Source organism: Panulirus ornatus, chromosome 24 (genome assembly GCF_036320965.1).
Source record: "Panulirus ornatus isolate Po-2019 chromosome 24, ASM3632096v1, whole genome shotgun sequence".
In the NCBI taxonomy this organism is placed as follows: domain Eukaryota; kingdom Metazoa; phylum Arthropoda; class Malacostraca; order Decapoda; family Palinuridae; genus Panulirus; species Panulirus ornatus.
In genome coordinates this window covers 575,062-596,262 of record NC_092247.1, presented here as the reverse complement: position 1 = coordinate 596,262, position 21,201 = coordinate 575,062, and the positions used below count along the sequence as shown (strand labels likewise).

Genomic DNA, 21,201 nt, shown 5'->3' with positions numbered 1-21,201 from the left:
ACCATACAACATTGTTGGAACCACTATTCCTTCAAACATACCCATTTTTGCTTTCCATGATAATGTTCTCGACTTCCACACATTCTTCAACGCTCCCAGAATTTCCACCCTCTCCCCCACCCTATGATTCACTTCTGCTTCCATGGTTCCATCCGCTGCCAAATCCACTCCCGGATATCTATAACACTTCACTTCCTCCAGTTTTTCTCCATTCAAACTTACCTCCCAATTGACTTGACCTTCAACCCTACTGTACCTAATAACCTTGCTCTTATTCACATTTACTCTCAACTTTCTTCTTTCACACACTTTACTAGACTCAGTCACCAGCTTCTGCAGTTTCTCACATCTTATCTACAGTTATATTTATTTTAATTGAATTGCAGACTAAGGAGGTGATCAGAATAATTGAATATGATATCAGTCCTGTAAGAATTTAGATTCTGTTTGTATATGTAGGAAAATCAGCCTTTATGTAGCCAAAGATAAGAATCCATTCTGCATGAAATTGCAAAATTAACATACAGGGTTAGAATCCACTGTTGATAAAAATCATTTCTTATAGCTGTTGGGATGCAGACCTACATATATGAAGTTGAGAAAAATGGTGACCCAAATTCTGATTTTGATCCTAATGATCCTGAGCAAGTTGAAGTCCAGTACCTAATTAAGTGGAAGGGTTGGGCTCACCTCCACAACACTTGGGAATCAGACGAGTCCTTAAAGACCCAAAAGGTAAGGAGGGACTGTAAGAGATGTGAGTTGATTCTTCTTCATTTTCACACCGTCAAATGTGGATGAGTATTTATCATGTATATATTTATTCTTATAATTGTGGTGACAATAAGTTACCTGAACTTGGATCCTAAGTCTTGGCATATTTAATGCTGAATTCTTCTAGACATGATAATTTAATGCATTTGTTATTTTTTGTGAAAAGTACGTAATTGGCTTTTGCTGTAATACAATGTTATAGGTCAAAATGGTATTGATTTTCCTCAGATTAGTTTATTTGCAGTTAATTAATGCTAGAATGCTAAATAGTTTTAATATTGTCATTGAAATTACTTTATTGATGATTTTATATTAGCTTGATCTTCACAATGAGTCTTAGATCTACAGTAAACTTTTTTTTCTAACTTTCTGAGTAGATGACAACTCTTTGTCTTTGGTATTTAGTAGAGGCATGCCTCAGCTGCAGTTTTTCTGTTTCTTTCTATTATTTCCCCTGACCATGTTTGTTTCTCTAAGTGCTAAGCCAGGGACCCCAGTCCTCTCCATCTGCACCAAAGCATCCTCTACCATTCATCAGGAAGGCTGAGACAGGAGGTGATACCTCTGCTGCGTCCTAGTCTCCATTTTGGTAAACACACACTTGATCATCATGGGGGATTTATTAACACTTGTGATAGCCATTAGAGCAGTATTATTCTCATTCTGTCCAACAAAAGTCATCCATTGGTAGCAACTACTCAGAGAGGCAATGGCCTGTATTTTCTATGAGTTGTGCAACAAAGAATATAAAACTGTTTGATCACACATCACTGCTATTAGTATCAGTGACTATTTTGCAGAGCTTGTCAGAAGAATTGCATTGCACTTCAGGCTTTCCCTTTTGCTTAAGAGACAGCATATACCGTAGTATTTTATTTACATATTGCTATTCTTTATCGTATGTGAGATATTATTCCAGGCATTCAGTGAATGTGTCCTTTGATTTGCTATTTCTTCAAAAACCTGTTATTTACCTATCATAAGAGGTTCCATTTTATCATGAACGATTACTAACACAAGATGCCTTTGATTTAAAGGTTACCATTGAAATAAATGCTTTTACTGCCTATAATGGTTATTCCTTAACATCTTGTAGAAAAATGTCAGATGAATTAAATAGGTAGTGATGCTTTGCTGAAGAGTCAGGAGTATTTTGTTTATTTCTTGTATGTATTGAAATTTCTAGATATCTCTCATCATCCTCAACTCTGTTCCCATTTATGTAGGATGGAACAGGTGTTCACAGGGTTACATCTCTGTAACACCAACTTAGGAAGTGAAAAGTGTTATTTATGTTTTTAGCTGCAGGTCAGGCTTACAACAAAAATCTGAAAATATTGTTGTTCAGCAGTATTAGAACATAAGAAATTATTTGCATAATGCAATCCAGCTTTTGTTAGCAATGAGACTCATTGAAATTTTATGGTTGGCTCCTTCCTGTACCATTTTCCTCTTTTTTTTTCCAAAGTACATTTTAGAAACAGTTGATTTTTTATTTCATCATTGAAATGAGAACATAAAGGCAAATTAGATTTTTTTTTTTTTTTTTAGAAAATGTTATTGTAATTTGGAGACCAGACTGGAAGTGGAAGGACGGAGTGAACAAGATTTTGGGTGATTGGGGCCTGAACATACAGGAGGGTGAATGACATGCAAGGAATAGAGTGAAATGAACAATGTGGTATACCAGCGTTGATATGCTGTCAGTGGACTGAACCAGGGCCTTTGAAATGTCTGGGGTAAATCATGGAAAGGTCTTTGGGGCCTGGATGTGGATAGGGAGCTGTGGTTTCAGTGCATTACGCAAGACAGCTAGAGACTGAGTGGGAACAAACATGGCCTTTTTTTGTCTTTTCCTGGCACTTCCTTGCCTGGATGGGTCATTCTTCATCATTTTCCTGACGCCACCTCACTGATGCAGGAAATGGTGATCAAGGATAATAAATGAATATGATATTACTGTAATGGGTATGTTTAGAGAAATAGTAGTTCCAACAAAATTATATGGATGTAAGACATGGGCTGTAGATTAGGCTGTGCAGAGGAAAGAGGATGTATTGGAAATGAAATGTTTGAGGACAATATGTGATGAGATGGTTTGATCAAGTAAGTAATGAAAGGGTTAAAGAGGTGTTTGGTAATAAAAAGAATGTGGTTGAGAGAGCTGAAGAGGATGTGCTGAAATGGTTTGGACGTGTGGAGAGAAGGGATGAGGAAAGGTTCACAAAGAGGATGTATGTATAAAAAGTGAGGAAACAAGGAAAACAGGGAGATGAAATTGGAGGTGGAAAGATGGAGTGAAAAAGATTTTGAGTAAGTAGGGCCTGAACATGCAGGAGGGTGAAAAGCATGCACAGGATAGAGTGAATTGGAATGATGTGGTATACTGTGGACTGAACTAGGCCATGTGAAGCATCTGACATAAACCATGGAAAGGTCTGTGGGGCTCAGTTGTGGAATGGGGGCTGTGGTTTCAGTACATTACACATGACAGCTAGGGAACGGATGTAAGCAGATGCAACCTTTCTTCATCTTTTCTTGGTGCTACCTCATTAACCTCAAAAATGGCAATTAAATAGGAAGAAGATTATAGTAATGTATGAGATGAAGGCAAGTAAGTATGAATACCCACAAGTGTCTGCGTATATGTATGTATATGTGTATTATGTTGATATGTATGTGTATGTACATTTATACATAGATATGTGTATATGAGTGGATGGGTCGTTCTTTGTCTCTTTCTTGGCACTACCTCACTAAAGTAGGGGGGTAGCGATGCTGTTTCACTTGGGGCGGGGTTGAAAAATCTGTTAAAAGAACAGATGTAGCGCTTTATACTTGCCAAGGCAAGCTGGTGGCTTCTTAGCCGGTGAAGTGGTATGACTGCTAAACTCACCTGATATGTATGTATATGGATATGTGCATGTATGGGGATTTATGCTACCTCGCTGACACGAGGAAATGGCGATCGTTTAATAATAATAATTAATAATGATAATGATAATAACAGGAAGTTATGAAATGAGAAAGAGATGGAATGATTATTTTAAAGGTTTGTTGAAAGTGTTTGATGATAGAGTGGCATATGCAGGGTGTTTTGTTCTGGACAGTGTGGAAAGTGAGAGGGTCAGGGAGAATGGTTTGGTTAACCGAGAAGAGATAGTGAAAGCTTTGCAGAAGATGAAATCCAGCAAAGTGGCGGGTTTGGATGATACTGCAGTAGACTTTGTTGTTGATTGGTTGGTAAGAATATTCAGTGCATGTATGGATCATGGTGAAGTGTCTGAGAATTGGCGGAATGCATGTATAGTGCCATTGTACAAAGGCAAAGGGGATAAAATTGAATGTTCAAATTACAGAGGCATAAGTTTGTTGAGTATTCCTGGAAAATTGTATTGGAGGTACTGATTGAAAGGGTGAGGGTTTATACAGAATGTCAGATTGGGGAGGAGCAGTGTGGTTTCAGAAGTGGTAGAGGATGTTTGGATCAGGTGTTTGCTTTGAAGAATGTGTGAGAAATACTTAGAAAAACAGATGGATTTGGATGTAGGATTTATGGATCTGGAGAAGTCATATGTTAGGGTTGATAGAGATGCTTTGTGGAAGGTATTAAGAGTATATGGTGTGGAAGAAAAGCTGGTAGAAGCAGTGAAAAGTTTTTATCAAGGATGTAAGGCATGTGTATGAAAAGGAAGAGAGGAGAGTGATTGGTTCCAAGTGAAGGTCGGTCTGCGGCAGGGGTGTGTGATGTCCCTAAGGTTGTTTTATTTGTTTATGGAGGGATAGTGAGGGAGGTAAGTGCTAGAGTTTTGGAGAGAGGGGCGAGTATGCAGTCTGTATGGAATGAGAGGGTCTGGGAAGTGAGTCAGTTGTTGTTTGCTGATGATACAGCTTTTGTGGCTGATTTGAGTGAGAAACTGCAGAGGTTGGTGACAGAGTTTGGAAGAGTGTGTGAAAGAAAGTTGAGAGTAAATATGAATAAGTGCACTGTTATTAGTTTCAGTAGGGTTAAGGGACAAGTTAATTGGGATGTAAGTTTAAATGGAAAAAATTGGAGTAAGTGAAGTGTTTTAGATATCTAGGTGTGGATTTGGCAGCGAATGAAACAAAGAAATGGAAGTGTGTCAGGATGGGGAGGGAGCGAAGGTTCTGGGAGCGATGAAGAATGTTTGGAAGGAGAGAATGTTATCTTAGAGAGCAAAAATGGATATGTTTGAAGGAATAGTAGTTCCGACAATATTATATGGTTGCAAGGCCTGGGCTCTAGATGAGGTTGTACAGAGGAGGGTGGATGTATTGGAAATGATATGTTTGAGGACAATATGTGGTGTGAGGTGGTTTGATCTTTTTTTACCACACATCTCTCTTACCCTTTCATTACTACTCGATCAAACCACCTCACACCACATATTGTCCTCAAACATCTCATTTCCAACACATCCACCCTCCTTCACACAACCCTATCTATAGCCCATGCCTCGCGACCATATGACATTGTTGGAAGCACTATTCCTTAAAACATACCCATTTTTGCTTTCCGAGATAATGTTCTCGCTTTCCACACATTTTTCAAGTGAAAAAGATTTTGAGTGATTGGGGCCTGAACATACAGGAGGGTGAGAGGTGTGCAAGGAATAGTGTGAATTGGAACGATGTTGTATACTGGGGTTGATGTGCTGTCAGTGGACTGAACCAGGGTATGTGAAACGTCTAGAGTAAACCATGGAAAAGTCTGTGGGGCCTGGATGTGGATAGGGAGCTGTGGTTTCGGTGCATTACACATGATAGGTAGAGACTGATTGTGAACGAATGTGGCCTTATTTTGTCTGTTTTCCTGGTGCTACCTCTCTGAAGCAGGGGTTAGCGATGCTGTTTCCTGTGGGGCAGGGTTGCACCAGGAATGGATGAAGGGGAAGGGAAGCAAGCATGAGTATGTACATGTGTATATATGTGTATGTATATGTATGTATATGTGTATGTTAATTTGCATATGTATATATATGTATATGGGCATTATATGTGTATGAGTGGATGGGCCATTCTTCTGTTTCCTGGCGCTATTTTGCTTGATGCGGGAAACAGCAATTAAGTGTAATATAATTCATTATTATTATTATTATTATTATTGCTATTATTATTATTATTTTGCTTTGTCGCTGTCTCCCGCGTTAACGAGATAGCGCAAGGAAATTTACGAAAGAATGGCCCAACCCACCCACATACACATGGATATACATACACATCCACTCACACACATATATATACTTCTCAATGTATACATATATATACCCACACAGACATATACATGTATACACATGTACATAATTCATACTGTTTGCCCTTTTTTTATTCCCGTAGCCACCCAGCCACACATAAAATGAAAACCCCCTCCCCTCGCATGTGCGTGAAGTAGTGCTAGGAAGAGACAACAAAGGCCACATTCATTCACACTCAGTCTCTAGCTGTCATGTATAATGCACCGAAACCACAGCTCCCTTTCCACATCCAGGCCCCACAAAACTTTCCATGGTTTACCACAGACGCCTCACATACCCTGATTCAATCCATTGACAGCACGTCGACCCCGGTATACCACATCGTTTCAATTCTCTCCATTCCTGGCACGCCTTTCACCCTCCTGCATGTTCAGGCCCATATCACTCAAAATCTTTTTCACTTCATCTTTCCACCTCCAATTTAGTCTCCCACTTCTCCTCGTTCCCTCCACCTCTGACACATATATCCTCTTTGTCAATTTTTCCTCACTCATTCTCTCCATGTGACCAAACCATTTCAAAACACCCTCTTCTGCTCTCTCAACCACACTCTTTTTAATACCATACATCTCTCTTACCCTTTCATTACTTACTTGATCAAACCACCTCGCACCACATATTGTCCTTAGACATCTCATTTCCAGCACATTCGCCCTCCTCCGCCCAATTCTATCTATAGCCCATGCCTCGCAACCATATAACATTGTTGGAAGCACAATTCCTTCAAACATACCCATTTTTGCTTTCCAAGATAAGATTCTCGACTCCCACACATTTCTCAACGCTCCCAGAACTTTCACCCCCTTTCCCACCCTATGATTCACTTCCGCTTCCATGGTTCCATCAGCTGCCAAATCCACTCCCAGATATCTAAAACACTTCACTTCCTCCAGTTTTTCTCCATTCAAACATACCTCCCAATTGACTTGACCCTCAACCCTACTGTACCTAATAACCTTGCTCTTATTCACATTTACTCTCTGCTTTCTTCTTTCACACACTTTACCAAACTCAGTCAGCAGCTTCTGCAGTTTCTCACTTGAATCAGCCACCAGCGCTGTATCATCAGCGAACAACAACTGCCTCGCTTCCCAAGCTCTCTCATCCTCATCAGACTGCATACTTGCCCCTCTTTCCAAAACTCTTGCATTCACCTCCCTAACAACTCCATCTATAAACAAATTAAACAACCATGGAGACATCACACACTCCTGCTGCAAACCAACATTCACTGAGAACCAGTCACTTTCCTCTCTTCCTACATGTACACATGCCTTACATCCTCGATAAAAACTTTTCACTGCTTCTAACAACTTGCCTCCCACACCATATATTCTTAATACCTTCCACAGAGCATCTCTGTCAACTCTTATCATATGCCTTCTCCAGATCCATAAATGCTACATACAAATCCATTTGCTTTTCTAAGTATTTCTCACATACATTCTTCAAAGCAAACACCTGATTCACACATTTTCTACCACTTCTGAAACCATACTGCTCTTCCCCAATCTGATGCTCTGTACATGCCTTGACCCCTCTCAATCAATACCCTCCCAAATGATTTCCCAGGAATACTCACCAAACTTATACCTCTGTAATTTGAGCACTCACTCTTATCCCCTTTGCCTTTGTACAGTGGCACTATGCAAGCATTCTGCCAGTCCTCAGGCACCTCACCATGAGTCGTACATACATTAAATAACCTTACCAACCAGTCAACAATACAGTCACACCTTCTTTAATGAATTCCACTGCAGTACCATCCAAACCGCCGCCATGCCATCTTTCATCTTCCGCAAAGCTTTTACTACCTCTTCTCTCTTTACCAAATCATTCTCCCAAACCCTCTCACTTTGCACACCACCTTGACCAAAACACCCTGTATCTGCCACTCTATCATCAAACATATTCAACAAACCTTCAAAATACTCACTCCATCTCCTTCTCACATCACCACTCCTTGTTATCACCTCCTTATTTGCCCCCTTCACTGATGTTCCCATTTGTTCCCTTGTCTTACGAACTTTATTTACCTCCTTCCAAAACATCTTTTTAATCTCCCTAAAATTTAATGATACTCTCTCACCCCAACTCTCATTTGCCCTCTTTTTTGCCTCTTACACCTTTTTCTTTACCTCCTGCCTCTTTCTTTTATACATCTCCCAGTCATTTGCATTATTTCCCTGCAAAAATCATCCAAATGCCTCTCTCTTCTCTTTCACTAATAATCTTACTTCTTCATCCCACCACTCACTACCCTTTCTAATCTGCCCACCTCCCACGCTTCTCATGCCACAGGCATCTTTTGCACAAGCCATCACTGCTTCCCTAAATGCATCCCATTCCTCCCCCACTCCCCTTGCATCCTTTGTTCTCACCTTTTTCCATTCTGTATTCAGTCTCTCCTGGTACTTCCTCACACAAGTCTCCTTTCCAAGCTCACTTACTCTCACCACTCTCTTCAGCCCAACATTCTCTTTTCTTTTCTGAAAACCTCTACAAATCTTCACCTTCGCCTCCACAAGATAATGATCAGACATCCCTCCAGTTGCGCCTCTCTGAACATCCAAAAGTCTCTCTTTCACGCTCCTATCAATTAACACGTAATCCAATAATGTTCTCTGGCCATCTCTCCTACTTACATACGTATACTTATGTACATCTCTCTTTTTAAACCAGGTATTCCCAATCACCAGTCCTTTTTCAGCACATAAATCTACAAGGTCTTCACCATTACCATTACAACACTGAACACCCCATGTACACCTATTATTCCCTCAACTGCCACATTACTCACCTTTACATTCAAATCACCCATTACTATAACCCGGTCTTGTGCATCAAAACTACTAACACACTCACTCAGCTGCTCCCAAAACACTTGCCTCTCATGATCTTTCTTCTCATGGCCAGATGCATCTGCACCAATAATCACCCATCTCTCTCCATCCACTTTCAGTTTTACCCATATCAATCTAGAGTTTACTCTCTCACATTCTATCACATACTCCCACCACTCCTGTTTCAGGAGTGGTGCTACTCCTTTGCTTGCTTATGTCCTCTCACTAACCCGACTTTACTCCTAAGACATTCCCAAACCACTCTTCCCCTTTACCCTTGAGCTTCATTTCACTTAGAGCCAAAACATCCAGGTTCCTTTCCTAAAATATACTACCTGTCTCTCCTTTTTTCTCACCCTGGTTATCTTTCACTAATAATCTTACTTCTTCATCCCACCACTTACTACCCTTTCTAATCTGCCCACCTCCCACGCTTCTCATGGCACAAGCATCTTTTGCACTAGCCATCACTGCTTCCCTAAATGCATCCCATTCCTCCCCCACTCCCCTTACCTCCTTTGTTCTCACCTTTTTCCATTCTGTACTCAGTCTCTATTGGTACTTCCTCACACAAGTCTCCTTCCCAAGCTCACTTACTCTCACCACTCTCTTCACCCCAACATTCTCTCTTCCTTTCTGAAAACCTCTACAAATCTTCACCTTCGCCTCCACAAGATAATGATCAGACATCCCTCCAGTTGCACCTCTCAGCACATAAACATCCAAAAGTCTCTCTTTTGCATGCCTATCAATTAACATTTAATCCAATAATGCTCTCTGGCCATCTCTCCTACTTACATATGCATACTTATGTATATCTCTCTTTTTAAACCAGGTACTCCCAAATCACCAGTCCTTTTTCAGCACATAAATCTCCAAGCTCTTCACCATTTCCATTTACAACACTGAACACCCCATGTATACCAATTATTCCCTCAACTGCCACATTACTCACCTTCGCATTCAAATCACTCATCACTATAACCCGGTCTCGTGCATCAAAACCACTAACACACTCATTCAGCTGCTCCCAAAACACTTGCCTCTCATGATCTCTCTTCTCATGCCCAGATGCATCTGCACCAATAATCACCCATCTCTCTCTCCATCAACTTTCAGTTTTACCCATATCAATCTAGAGTTTACTTTCTTACACTCTATCACATACTCCCACCACTCCTGTTTCAGGAGTAATGCTACTCCTTCCCTAGCTCTTGTCCTCTCACTAACCCCTGACTTTACTCCCAAGACATTCCCAAACCACTCTTCCCCTTTACCCTTGAGCTTCGTTTCACTCAGAGCCAGAACATCCAGGTTCCTTTCCTCAAATATACTACCTATCTCTCCTTTTTTCTCATCTTGGTTACATCCACACACATTTAGACACCCCAGTCTGAGCCTTCGAGGAGGATGAGTACTCCCTGCATGACTCCTGTTTCCCCTTTTAGAAAGTTAAAATACAAGGAGGGGAGGGTTTCTAGCCCCCACTCCTGTCCCCTTTAGTTGCCTTCTACAACACGTGAGGAATGTGTGTGTGTGTGTACAAGTAGGAAGAGAGGAAAGTCAGTGGTTCTCATTGAATGTCATTTTGTGGCAGGGGTGTGTGATGTCTCCATGGTTGTTTAATTTGTTTATGGATGGGGTCATTAGGGAGTTGAATGCAAGAGTTTTGGAGAGAGGGACAACAATGCAGTCTGTTTTGGATGAGAGGGCTTAGGAAGTGAGTCATTTGCATTCACCTCCCTAACCACCTCGTCCATAAACAAATTAAACAACCATGGAGACATCATGCACCCCTGCTGCCATCTGAAATTCACTGGGAACCATTCACTTTCCTCTCTTCCTACTCGTACACATTTCTTACATCCTTGATAAAAACTTTTCACTGCTTCTAACAACTTACCTCTCACACTATATGCTCTTAAAACCTTCCACAAAGCATCTCTATCAACCCTATCATCTGCTTTCTCCAGATCCATAAATGCTACATACAAATCCATGTGTTTTTGTAGGTATTTCTCACATACATTCTTCTAAGCATACTCCTGATCCACACATCATCCACCACTTCTGAAACCACGCTGCTATATCCCAATCTGATGCTCTGTACATGTCTTTAACCCCTCAGTCAATACCCTCCCATATAATTTCCCAGGAATACTCATCAAACTTATACCTCTGTAATTTGAACAGTCACCTTTATCCCCTATGAATTTGTACAATGGCACTATGTATGCATTCTGTAAATCCTCAGGCAGTGCTCCATGATCCATACATACATTCAGTATCCTGACCAAGCAATCAACAGTACAGTCCCCCTTTTTTAATAAATTCCACTGTAATGCCATCCAAACCTGCTGCCTTGCTGGCTTTCATTTTCCGCAAAGCTTTCACTACCTCTTTTCTTTTTCCCAAACCGTTCTCCCTGACTTCACACACCACCCAGACCAAAAAACATACCTTCAAAATACTAACTCCTTCTCCTTCTCACTTCATCACTGCTTGATATTACCTCCCCATTTGTCCCCTTCACCAATGATCTCATTTTTCCTCGTCTCACACACATTATTTACCTCCTTCCTAACATGTTTTTATTCTCCCTAAAATATAATGATACTCTCTCACCCCAACTCTCATTTGCCCTATTTTCCACCTCTTACACCTTTCTCTTGACCTCCTGCTGCTTTCTTTTATAAATCTCCCCATCATTTGCAGTACTTCCCTGCAAAAATCATCCAAACACCTCTCTCTTCTCTTTCACTAAGAACCTTTCTTCTTCATCCAACCACTCACTACCCATGTTTCTCATGCAACATGCATCTTTTGCACAAGCCATCACTGTTTCCCTAAATACATCCCATTCCTCCCTCTACTCCCCTCATATCATTTGTTCTCACCTTTTGGCTGTCTACACTCAATCTCCTTGTACTTCCTCACACAACTCTCCTCTCCAAGCTCACTTACTCTCACCACTCTCTTCTCCCCAACATTCTCTCTTCTTTTTTAAAAACCTGTAGGTAGGGAAGGTGATAACAAGTAGTGGTGGTGTGAGACGGAGATGGAGTGAATATTTTGAAGGTTTTTGAATGTGTTAGATGATAGAGTGGCAGATATAGGGTGTTTTGGACGAGGTGGTGTGCAAAGTGAGAGGGTTAGGTAGAATGATTTGATAAACAGAGAAGAGGTAGTAAAAGCTTTATGGAAGATGAAAGCCAGTAAGGCAGCAGGTTTGGATGGTATTGCAGTGGAATTCATTAAAAAAAGAGGGTGACTGTGTTGTTGACTGGTTGGTAAGGATATTTAATGTATGGGTGACTCATGGTGAGGTGCCCGAGGATTGGTGGAATGCATGCATAGTGCCATTGTACATAGGTAAAGGGGATAAAGGTGAGTGCTCAAATTACAGAGGTATAAGTTTGTTGAGTATTCCTGGGAAATTATATGGGATTGTATTGATTGAGAAGGTGAAGGCATGTACAGAACATCAGATTTGGGAAGAGCAGCATGGTTTCAGAAGTGGTAAAGGATGTGTGGATCTGGTGTTTGCTTTGAAGAATGTATGTGAGAAATACTTAGAAAAGCAAGTGGATTTGTGTGCAGCATTTATGGATCTGGAGAAAGCATATGATAGAGTTGATAGAGATGTTCTGTAGAAGTTATTAAGAATATATGGTGTGCGAGGCAAGTTGTTAGAAGCAGTGAAAAGTTTTTATTGAGGATGTAAGGCATGTGAGCGAGTGGGAAGAGAGGAAAGTAATTGGTTCTCAGTGAATGTCGGTTTGCGGCAAGGGTGCATGATGTCTCTATGGTTGTTTAATTTGTTTATGGATGGGGTTGTTAGGGAGGTGAATGCAAGAGTTTTGGAAAGAGGGGCAAGTATGCAGTCTGTTGTGGATGAGAAGGCTTGGGAAGTGAGTCAGTTGTTGTTCGCTGATGATACAGCGCTTGTGGCTGATTTGGGTGAGAAACTGCATAAGCTTGTGACTGAGTTTGGTAAAGTGTGTGAAAGAAGGAAGCTGAGAGTAAATGTGAATAAGAGCAAGTAGGGTTGAGGGACCAGTCAATTGGAAGGTAAGTTTGAATGGAGAAAACTGGAGGAAGTGAAGTGTTTTAGATATCTGGGAGTGGATTTGGCAGCGGATGGAACCATGGAAGCGGAAGTGAGTCACAGGGTGGGGGAGGGGGTGAAAGTTCTGAGAGTGTTGAAAAATGTGTGGAATGCGAGAACATTATCTCGGAAAGCAAAAATAGGTATGTTTGAAGGAATAGTGGTTCCAACAATGTTATATGGTTGCGAGGCATGGGCTATAGATAGAGTTGTGTGGAGGAGGGTGGATGTGTTGGAAATGACATGTTAGAGGACAATATGTGGTGTGAGGTGGTTTGATTGAGTAAGTAATGAAAGGGTAAGAGAGATGTCAGATAATAAAAAAGAGTGTAGTTGAGAGATCAGAAAAGGGTGTTTTGAAATGGTTTGGTCACATGGAGAGAATGAGTGAGGAAAGATTGACAAAGAGGATATATGAGTCAGAGGTGGAGGGAATGACGAGAAGTGGGAGACCAAATTGGAGGTGGAAAGATGGAGTGAAAAAGATTTTGAGTGATCGGGGCCTGAACATGCAAGAGGGTGAAAGGCGTGCAAGGAATAGAGTGAATTGGAATGATGTGGTATACTGGGGTCGACGTGCTGTCAGTGGATTGAACCAGGGTATGTGAAGTGTCTTGGATAAACCATGGAAAGTTTTGTGGGGCCTGAATGTGGAAAAGGAGCTGTGGTTTCGGTGCATTATACATGACAGCTAGAGACTGAGTGTGAACGAATGTGACCTTTGTTGTCTTTTCCTAGCGCTACCTCGCTTGCATGCGTGGGAAGGGGGTTGTCATTTCATGTGTGGCGGGGTGGCAACGGGAATGAATAAAGGCAGCAAGTATGAATTATGTACATGTGTATATATATGTATGTGTGTGTATGTATATATATGTATATGTGCATGATGTCTCTATGGTTGTTAAATTTGTTTATGGATGGGGTTGTTATGGAGGTGAATGCAAGAGTTTTGGAAAGAGGGGCAAGTATGCAGTCTGTTGTGGATGAGAAGGCTTGGGAAGTGAGTCAGTTGTTGTTCGCTGATGATACAGCGCTTGTGGCTGATTTGGGTGAGAAACTGCATAAGCTTGTGACTGAGTTTGGTAAAGTGTGTGAAAGAAGGAAGCTGAGAGTACATGTGAATAAGAGCAAGTAGGGTTGAGGGACGAGTCAATTGGAAGGTAAGTTTGAATGGAGAAAACTGGAGGAAGTGAAATGTTTTAGATATCTGGGAGTGGATTTGGCAGCGGATGGAACCATGGAAGCGGAAGGTGAATCATAGGATGGGGGAGGGGGCGAAAATCCTGGGAGCCTTGAAGAATGTGTGGAAGTCGAGAACATTATCTCGGAAAGCAAAAATGGGTATGTTTTAAGGAATAGTGGTTCCGACAATGTTATATGGTTGCGAGGCGTGGGCTATGGATAGAGTTGTGCGCAGGAGGGTGGATGTGCTGGAAATGAGATGTTTGAGGACAATGTGTGGTGTGAGGTGGTTTGATCGAGTAAGTAGTGTAAGGGTAAGAGAGATGTGTGGAAATAAAAAGAGCGTGGTTGAGAGAGCAGAAGAGGGTGTTTTGAAATGGTTTGGGCACATGGAGAGAATGAGTGAGGAAAGATTGACCAAGAGGATATATGTGTCGGAGGTGGAGGGAACGAGGAGAAGTGGGAGACCAAATTGGAGGTGGAAAGATGGAGTGAAAAAGATTTTGTGTGATCGGGGCCTGAACATGCAGGAGGGTGAAAGGAGGGCAAGGAATAGAGTGAATTGTATCGATGTGGTATACTGGGGTTGACGTGCTGTCAATGGATTGAATCAGGGCATGTGAAGCATCTGGGGTAAACCATGGAAAGTTGTGTGGGGCCTGTATGTGGAAAGGGTGCTGTGGTTTCGGGCATTATTGCACGACAGCTAGAGACTGAGTGTGAATGAATGGGGCCTTAGTTGTATTTTCCTAGTGCTACCTCGCACACATGAGGGGGGAGGGGGATGGTATTCCATGTGTGGAGAGGTGGCGATGGGAATGAATAAAGGCAGACAGTGTGAATTGTGTGCTTGGGTATATATGTATGTGTCTGTGTGTGTATATATATGTATACATTGAGATGTATAGGTATGTATATTTGCGTGTGTGGACGTGTATGTATATACATTGTGTATGGGGTTGGGTTGGGCCATTTCTTTCGTCTGTTTCCTTGCGCTACCTCGCAAATGTGGGAGACAGCGACAAAGCAAAATAAATAGATATAAATGTGCGTGTGTGGACGTGTATGTATATACATATGTATGTAGGTGGGTTGGGCCATTCTTTTGTCTGATTTCTTGCGTTACCTCACTGACGCGGGAGACAGCGACAAAGTATGATAGATAGATAAATAAAATACATGTAGGTTTGTTGAGAGGTGCAGCTGATGGGATGTCTGGTCACTGTTTTATGGAGGCAAGGTTGAAGATATGTAGAGGTTTATTCAAAAATGAGGGAACAATGTTGGAGAGAAGAGAATGGTTAGAGTAATTGAGCTTGAAAAGGAGATGTGTGTGAAGAAATATTGAGAGAATGAGTTTAAATGGCAAAAGGTGAGAGTATATGAAGTGAGGGAAGTGGTTGAAGAATGGGAGGTATTTAGGAAAGCATTGGTGGCATGTGCAAGAGATGCATGTGGCTTTCAAAAGCTGGGAGGTGGGCAGATCAGAAAGTGTAGTGACCATTGGCATGAAGAAGTGAAGCTAGCAGTAAAAGAGAAAAGAGAAACATTTGAGCAATACTTGTAGGGAAGGAGTGCAGATGATTGTGAGATGTATAAAAGAACCTGGGAAGAGGTCAAGAGGAAGGTGCAGGGGTTGAAAAAGAGAACAAATGAGAGTTGGAGTGAGAGAGTATCATTAAACTTCAGGGAGAATAAAAAGATGCTTTGGAAAGATGTAAATAGTGTGCAAAAAGACAAAAGAGCAAATGGGGCATCAGTGATGGGGGCAGAAGGAGAGGTGATAATGAGTAGTGATGAAGTGAGGAGGTGCAGTGGGTATTTTGAAGGATTGTTAAATGTGTTTGATGATAGAGTGGCAGGTGTAGGATGTTTTGGTTGGGGTGATATGTGAAGTGAAAGAGTCATGGAGAGTCGTTTGGTGAAGAGAAGAGTTGGTGAAAGCCTTGCATAAAATGAAATGCAGCAAGACAGCTGGAGTGAATGGTATTGCTGTTGAATTTATTAAGAAGGGGGTGACTGTGTTGTTGATTGGTTGATAATGATATTAAACGTGTGTATGAATCATGGTGAGGTGCAGAAGTATTGGCAGAATGCATGTATAGTGCCATTGTATAAAGGTAAGGGGGATAAAGGTGAGTGTTCAAACTACAGAGGTACAAGTTTGTAGAGTATACCTGATAAGTTGCTAGGGAGGGTATTGACTGTATACAGAGCATCAGATTGGGGAGGAGCAGTGTGGTTTCAGAAGTGTTAGAGGATATGTGGGTCAGGTGTTTGCTTTAAATAATGTGTGTGAGAAATACTTATTAAAACATGGATTTGTATGTGGCAGTTATAGGTTTGGAGATGGTATATGATAGGGTTGATTTTGATGCTTTTGGAAGGTCTCAAGAATATTTTGTTTTGGAGTGGAGTTGCTAGAAGCAGTAAGATTTTATCAAGGATATAAGGCATGTGTATGAGTAGGAAGAGAGGAGAGTAAATGGTTCCAAGTGGAGTTTGGTCTGTGGCAGAGGTGTGCAATGTTACCACGTTGTTTAATTTGTTTATGGATGGGGTGGTGAGAGAGGTAAAGGCAAAAGTCTTGTAGAGAGAGGTAAGTATGCAGTCTGTTGGGGTTGAGAGGGCCTGATTCTGTCAGAATGCAGGGAACAAGGAGACAGGGAGACCAAATTGGAGCTGACAAATTGAGTGAAAATGACTTTTGGATTGGGGCCTGAACTTGCGGGAGGATGAAAGGTGTGCATGTGATTAAAGTGAATTGTTATACATTGTTATACATTGTTATGCATGTGTTATACTGGGGTTGATTTGATGGCAGTGGACTGAACCAGGGCATGTGGAATGTCTGAAATAAACTATTGAAAGGTCTGTGGGTCTTGTTTGTGGATAGGGAGCTGTGGTTTTGGTGCAGTACACACAATAGCCTTTCTTTGTTTGTTCTTGGTGTTTCCTTGCTAATGTGGGAAGCAGAAATGAAGAACGAAAAAATATTAATGGTTCCAAATGTAGGTTCAACAAACCTTCAAAATACTCACTCCATCTCCTTCTCACATCACCACTACTTGTTATCACCTCCCCATTTGCGCCCTTCACTGAAGTTCCCATTTGCTCCCTTGTCTTACGCACTTTATTTACCTCCTTCCAGAACATCTTTTTATTCTCCCTAAAATTTAATGATACTCTCTCACCCCAACTCTCATTTGCCCTTTTTTTCACCTCTTGCACCTTGGCAGATATAGGGTGTTTTGGTCGAGGTGGTGTGCAGAGTGAGAGGGTTAGGGAAAATGATTTGGTAAACAGAGAAGAGGTAGTAAAAGCTTTGCGGAAGATGAAAGCCGGCAAGGCAGCAGGTTTGGATGGTATTGCAGTGGAATTTATTAAAAAAGGGGGTGACTGTATTGTTGACTGGTTGGTAAGGTCATTTAATGTATGTATGACTCATGGTGAGGTGCCTGAGGATTGGCGGAATGCGTGCATAGTGCCATTGTACAAAGGCAAAGGGGATAAGAGTGAGTGCTCAAATTACAGAGGTATAAGTTTGTTGAGTATTCCTGGTAAATTATATGGGAGGGTATTGATTGAGAGGGTGAAGGCATGTACAGAGCATCAGATTGGGGAAGAGCAGTGTGGTTTCAGAAGTGGTAGAGGATGTGTGGATCAGGTGTTTGCTTTGAAGAATGTATGTGAGAAATACTTAGAAAAGCAAATGGATTTGTATGTAGCATTTATAGATCTGGAGAAGGCATATGATAGAGTTGATAGAGATGCTCTGTGGAAGGTATTAAGAATATATGGTGTGGGAGGCAAGTTGTTAGAAGCAGTGAAAAGTTTTTATCGAGGATGTAAGGCATGTGTACGTGTAGGAAGAGAGGAAAGTGATTGGTTCTCAGTGAATGTAGGTTTGCGGCAGGGGTGTGTGATGTCTCCATGGTTGTTTAATTTGTTTATGGATGGGGTTGTTAGGGAGGTGAATGCAAGAGTTTTGGAAAGAGGGGCAAGTATGAAGTCTGTTTGGGATGAGAGAGCTTGGGAAGTGAGTCAGTTGTTGTTCGCTGATGATACAGCGCTGGTGGCTGATTCATGTGAGAAACTGCAGAAGCTGGTGACTGAGTTTGGTAAAGTGTGTGAAAGAAGAAAGTTAAGAGTAAATGTGAATAAGAGCAAGGTTATTAGGTACAGTAGGGTTGAGGGTCAAGTCAATTGGGAGGTGAGTTTGAATGGAGAAAAACTGGAGGAAGTGAAGTGTTTTAGATATCTGGGAGTGGATCTGGCAGCGGATGGAACCATGGAAGCGGAAGTGGATCATAGGGTGGGGGAGGGGGCGAAAATTCTGGGAGCCTTGAAGAATGTGTGGAAGTCGAGAACATTATCTCGGAAAGCAAAAATGGGTATGTTTGAAGGAATAGTGGTTCCAACAATGTTGTATGGTTGCGAGGCGTGGGCTATGGATAGAGTTGTGCGCAGGAGGATGGATGTGCTGGAAATGAGATGTTTGAAGACAATGTGTGGTGTGAGGTGGTTCGATCGAGTAAGTAACGTAAGGGTAAGAGAGATGTGTGGAAATAAAAAGAGTGTGGTTGAGAGAGCAGAAGAGGGTGTTTTGAAATGGTTTGGTCACATGGAGAGAATGAGTGAGGAAAGATTGACCAAGAGGATATATGTGTCGGAGGGGGAGGGAACGAGGAGAAGAGGGAGACCAAATTGGAGGTGGAAAGATGGAGTGAAAAAGATTTTGTGTGATCGGGGCCTGAACATGCAGGAGGGTGAAAGGAGGGCAAGGAATAGAGTGAATTGGAGCGATGTGGTATACCGGGGTTGACGTGCTGTCAGTGGATTGAATCGGGGCATGTGAAGCGTCTGGGGTAAACCATGGAAAGCTGTGTAGGTATGTATATTTGCGTGTGTGGACATATGTATATACATGTGTATGGGGGTGGGTTGGGCCATATCTTTCGTCTGTTTCCTTGCGCTACCTCGCAAATGCGGGAGACAGCGACAAAGCAAAAAAAAAAAAAAAAAAAATGTAGGTTGGTTTGTGGAAGGGGATGGGTGATGTCACCATGGTTTTTTAATTTGTATATGGATTGGATGGTGAGGGAGGTAAATGCAAGAATCTTGGAGAGAGGGGCAAGTCAGTGGTCTGTGTGGGATGAGAGGGCTTAGGAAGTGAGCCAGTTGTTGTATTAAGCATTGGTAGCAGATTTGAGTGAGAAACTGCATAAGTTGGTGACTGACTTTGGAATAGTGTGAGAAAGGAGGAAGTTGAGAGTGAATGTGAATAAAAGCAAAGTTATTAAGTTCAGTAGGTTGAGGGATAGGTTAATTGGGGTGTGAGTTTAAATAAAGTGTCTTATATACCTTGGAGTGGACATGGCAGCAGATGGAACCATGGAAGTGAGTCATAGGATGGGGGATGAGGTGAAGGTTCTGGGAGCACTGACGAATTTATGGAAAGAGAGAACATTATCTGGGAAGGAAAAAATGGATGTATTTGGAGGAACAATAGTCCCAACAATATTCAACAGCTGACAGGCTTAGGCTGTTGATAAGGCTGTGCAGAGGAGGATGGATGTGTTGGAAGTGAAATGGTTGAGGACAATATGTGGTTTGATCAAAATAAGCAGTGAATAGGTAAGAGAGTTTTGTGGTAATGATATAGAGTGTGGTTGAGAGAGTAGAAAAGGTGTACTGAACATGGTTTGGACATATGGAGAGAATGAGGTGTGAAATGTATAAAGAATATATCCATGGGAATGGGGGAAAAAGAATGCTGCCCAAGTTTTCTATATGTATCATAGAAGATGACTAAGAGCGATGAGAGTGTGATACTGGAAATCCTGTCCTCCATTATTTCCATTCCAAAAGAAGGAACAGAAAAAGTTGCTGTGAGGATTTTTCCCCCATAAAGCTTGATCATTTTTCTTGATGCTGTCACTCATGGGAAATGGCAAATATGTATGGACAAAAATTTCTCTGGTAATGACATGAGTGTGGTTGAGAGAGCAGAAGAGGTTGTACTGAAAATGGTTCAGACATATGGAGAGAATGAGGTGTGAAATGTTGACAAAGATGATGTATGTGTCAGAAGTGGAGGGAACAAGGGAAAGCAGGAGACCAAGTTGGAGGTGGAAGGATGGAGTGAAAAAGATTTTAAGTGATCGTGGCCTGAACATACAGGAGGGTGAAAGGCGTGCAAGGAGTAGAGTGAATTGGAATGATGTGGTATACTGTTCTCGACAATGCCATCAGTGGACTGAACCAGGGCATGTGAAACATCTGGGGTAAACCATGTAAAGGTTTGTGGGTCCTAGATGGGGATAGGGAGCTATGGTTTCAATGCATTACGCATGAGACTGAGTGTAAAGGAATGTGGCCCTTTTTGTCTGTTTTCCTGGAGATACCTGACTGAAGCAGGGGGTAGCAGTGCTGTTTCCTGTGGCATGAGATAGCACCAGGAATGGGTGAAGGAAAGAAAGTATGAATATGTGTAGGGGTATATATGCATGTGTATGTGTATGTGTATATGTCAATATGTATATGTATTTGCAAGTATATATGCACGTATGGGCATTTAAGTGTATACAAGTGGATGGGCCTTTCTTTGTCTGCTTCCTGGCACTACCTCGCTGAAGCAGGAAATGATGGTCAAGTATGATTATATATATATATATATATATATATATATATATATATATATATATATATATATATATATATATATATATATATTATTTTTTTTATTATACTTTGTCGCTGTCTCCCGCGTTTGCGAGGTAGCGCAAGGAAACAGACGAAAGAAATGGCCCAACCCACCCCCATACACATGTATATACATACGTCCACACACGCAAATATGCATACCTACACAGCTTTCCATGGTTTACCCCAGACGCTTCACATGCCCTGATTCAATCCACTGACAGCACGTCAACCCCGGTATACCACATCGATCCAATTCACTCTATTCCTTGCCCTCCTTTCACCCTCCTGCATGTTCAGGCCCATCATCAAA

General features: G+C 41.6%; 1 protein-coding gene across 8 annotated transcripts in view; it reads left to right on the top strand.

The window, feature by feature from the left end:
* The window catches only part of Chd1 (chromodomain-helicase-DNA-binding protein 1), a 347,004-nt gene that overhangs the window by 58,655 nt on the left and 267,148 nt on the right, over window positions 1-21,201 (top strand). For all 8 annotated transcript variants that reach the window (XM_071676943.1, XM_071676941.1, XM_071676940.1 and 5 more), the window contains exon 7: window positions 566-735. In XM_071676943.1, the coding sequence (XP_071533044.1) occupies window positions 566-735 (170 nt within the window). The remainder of the gene's footprint in view (window positions 1-565; window positions 736-21,201) is intronic.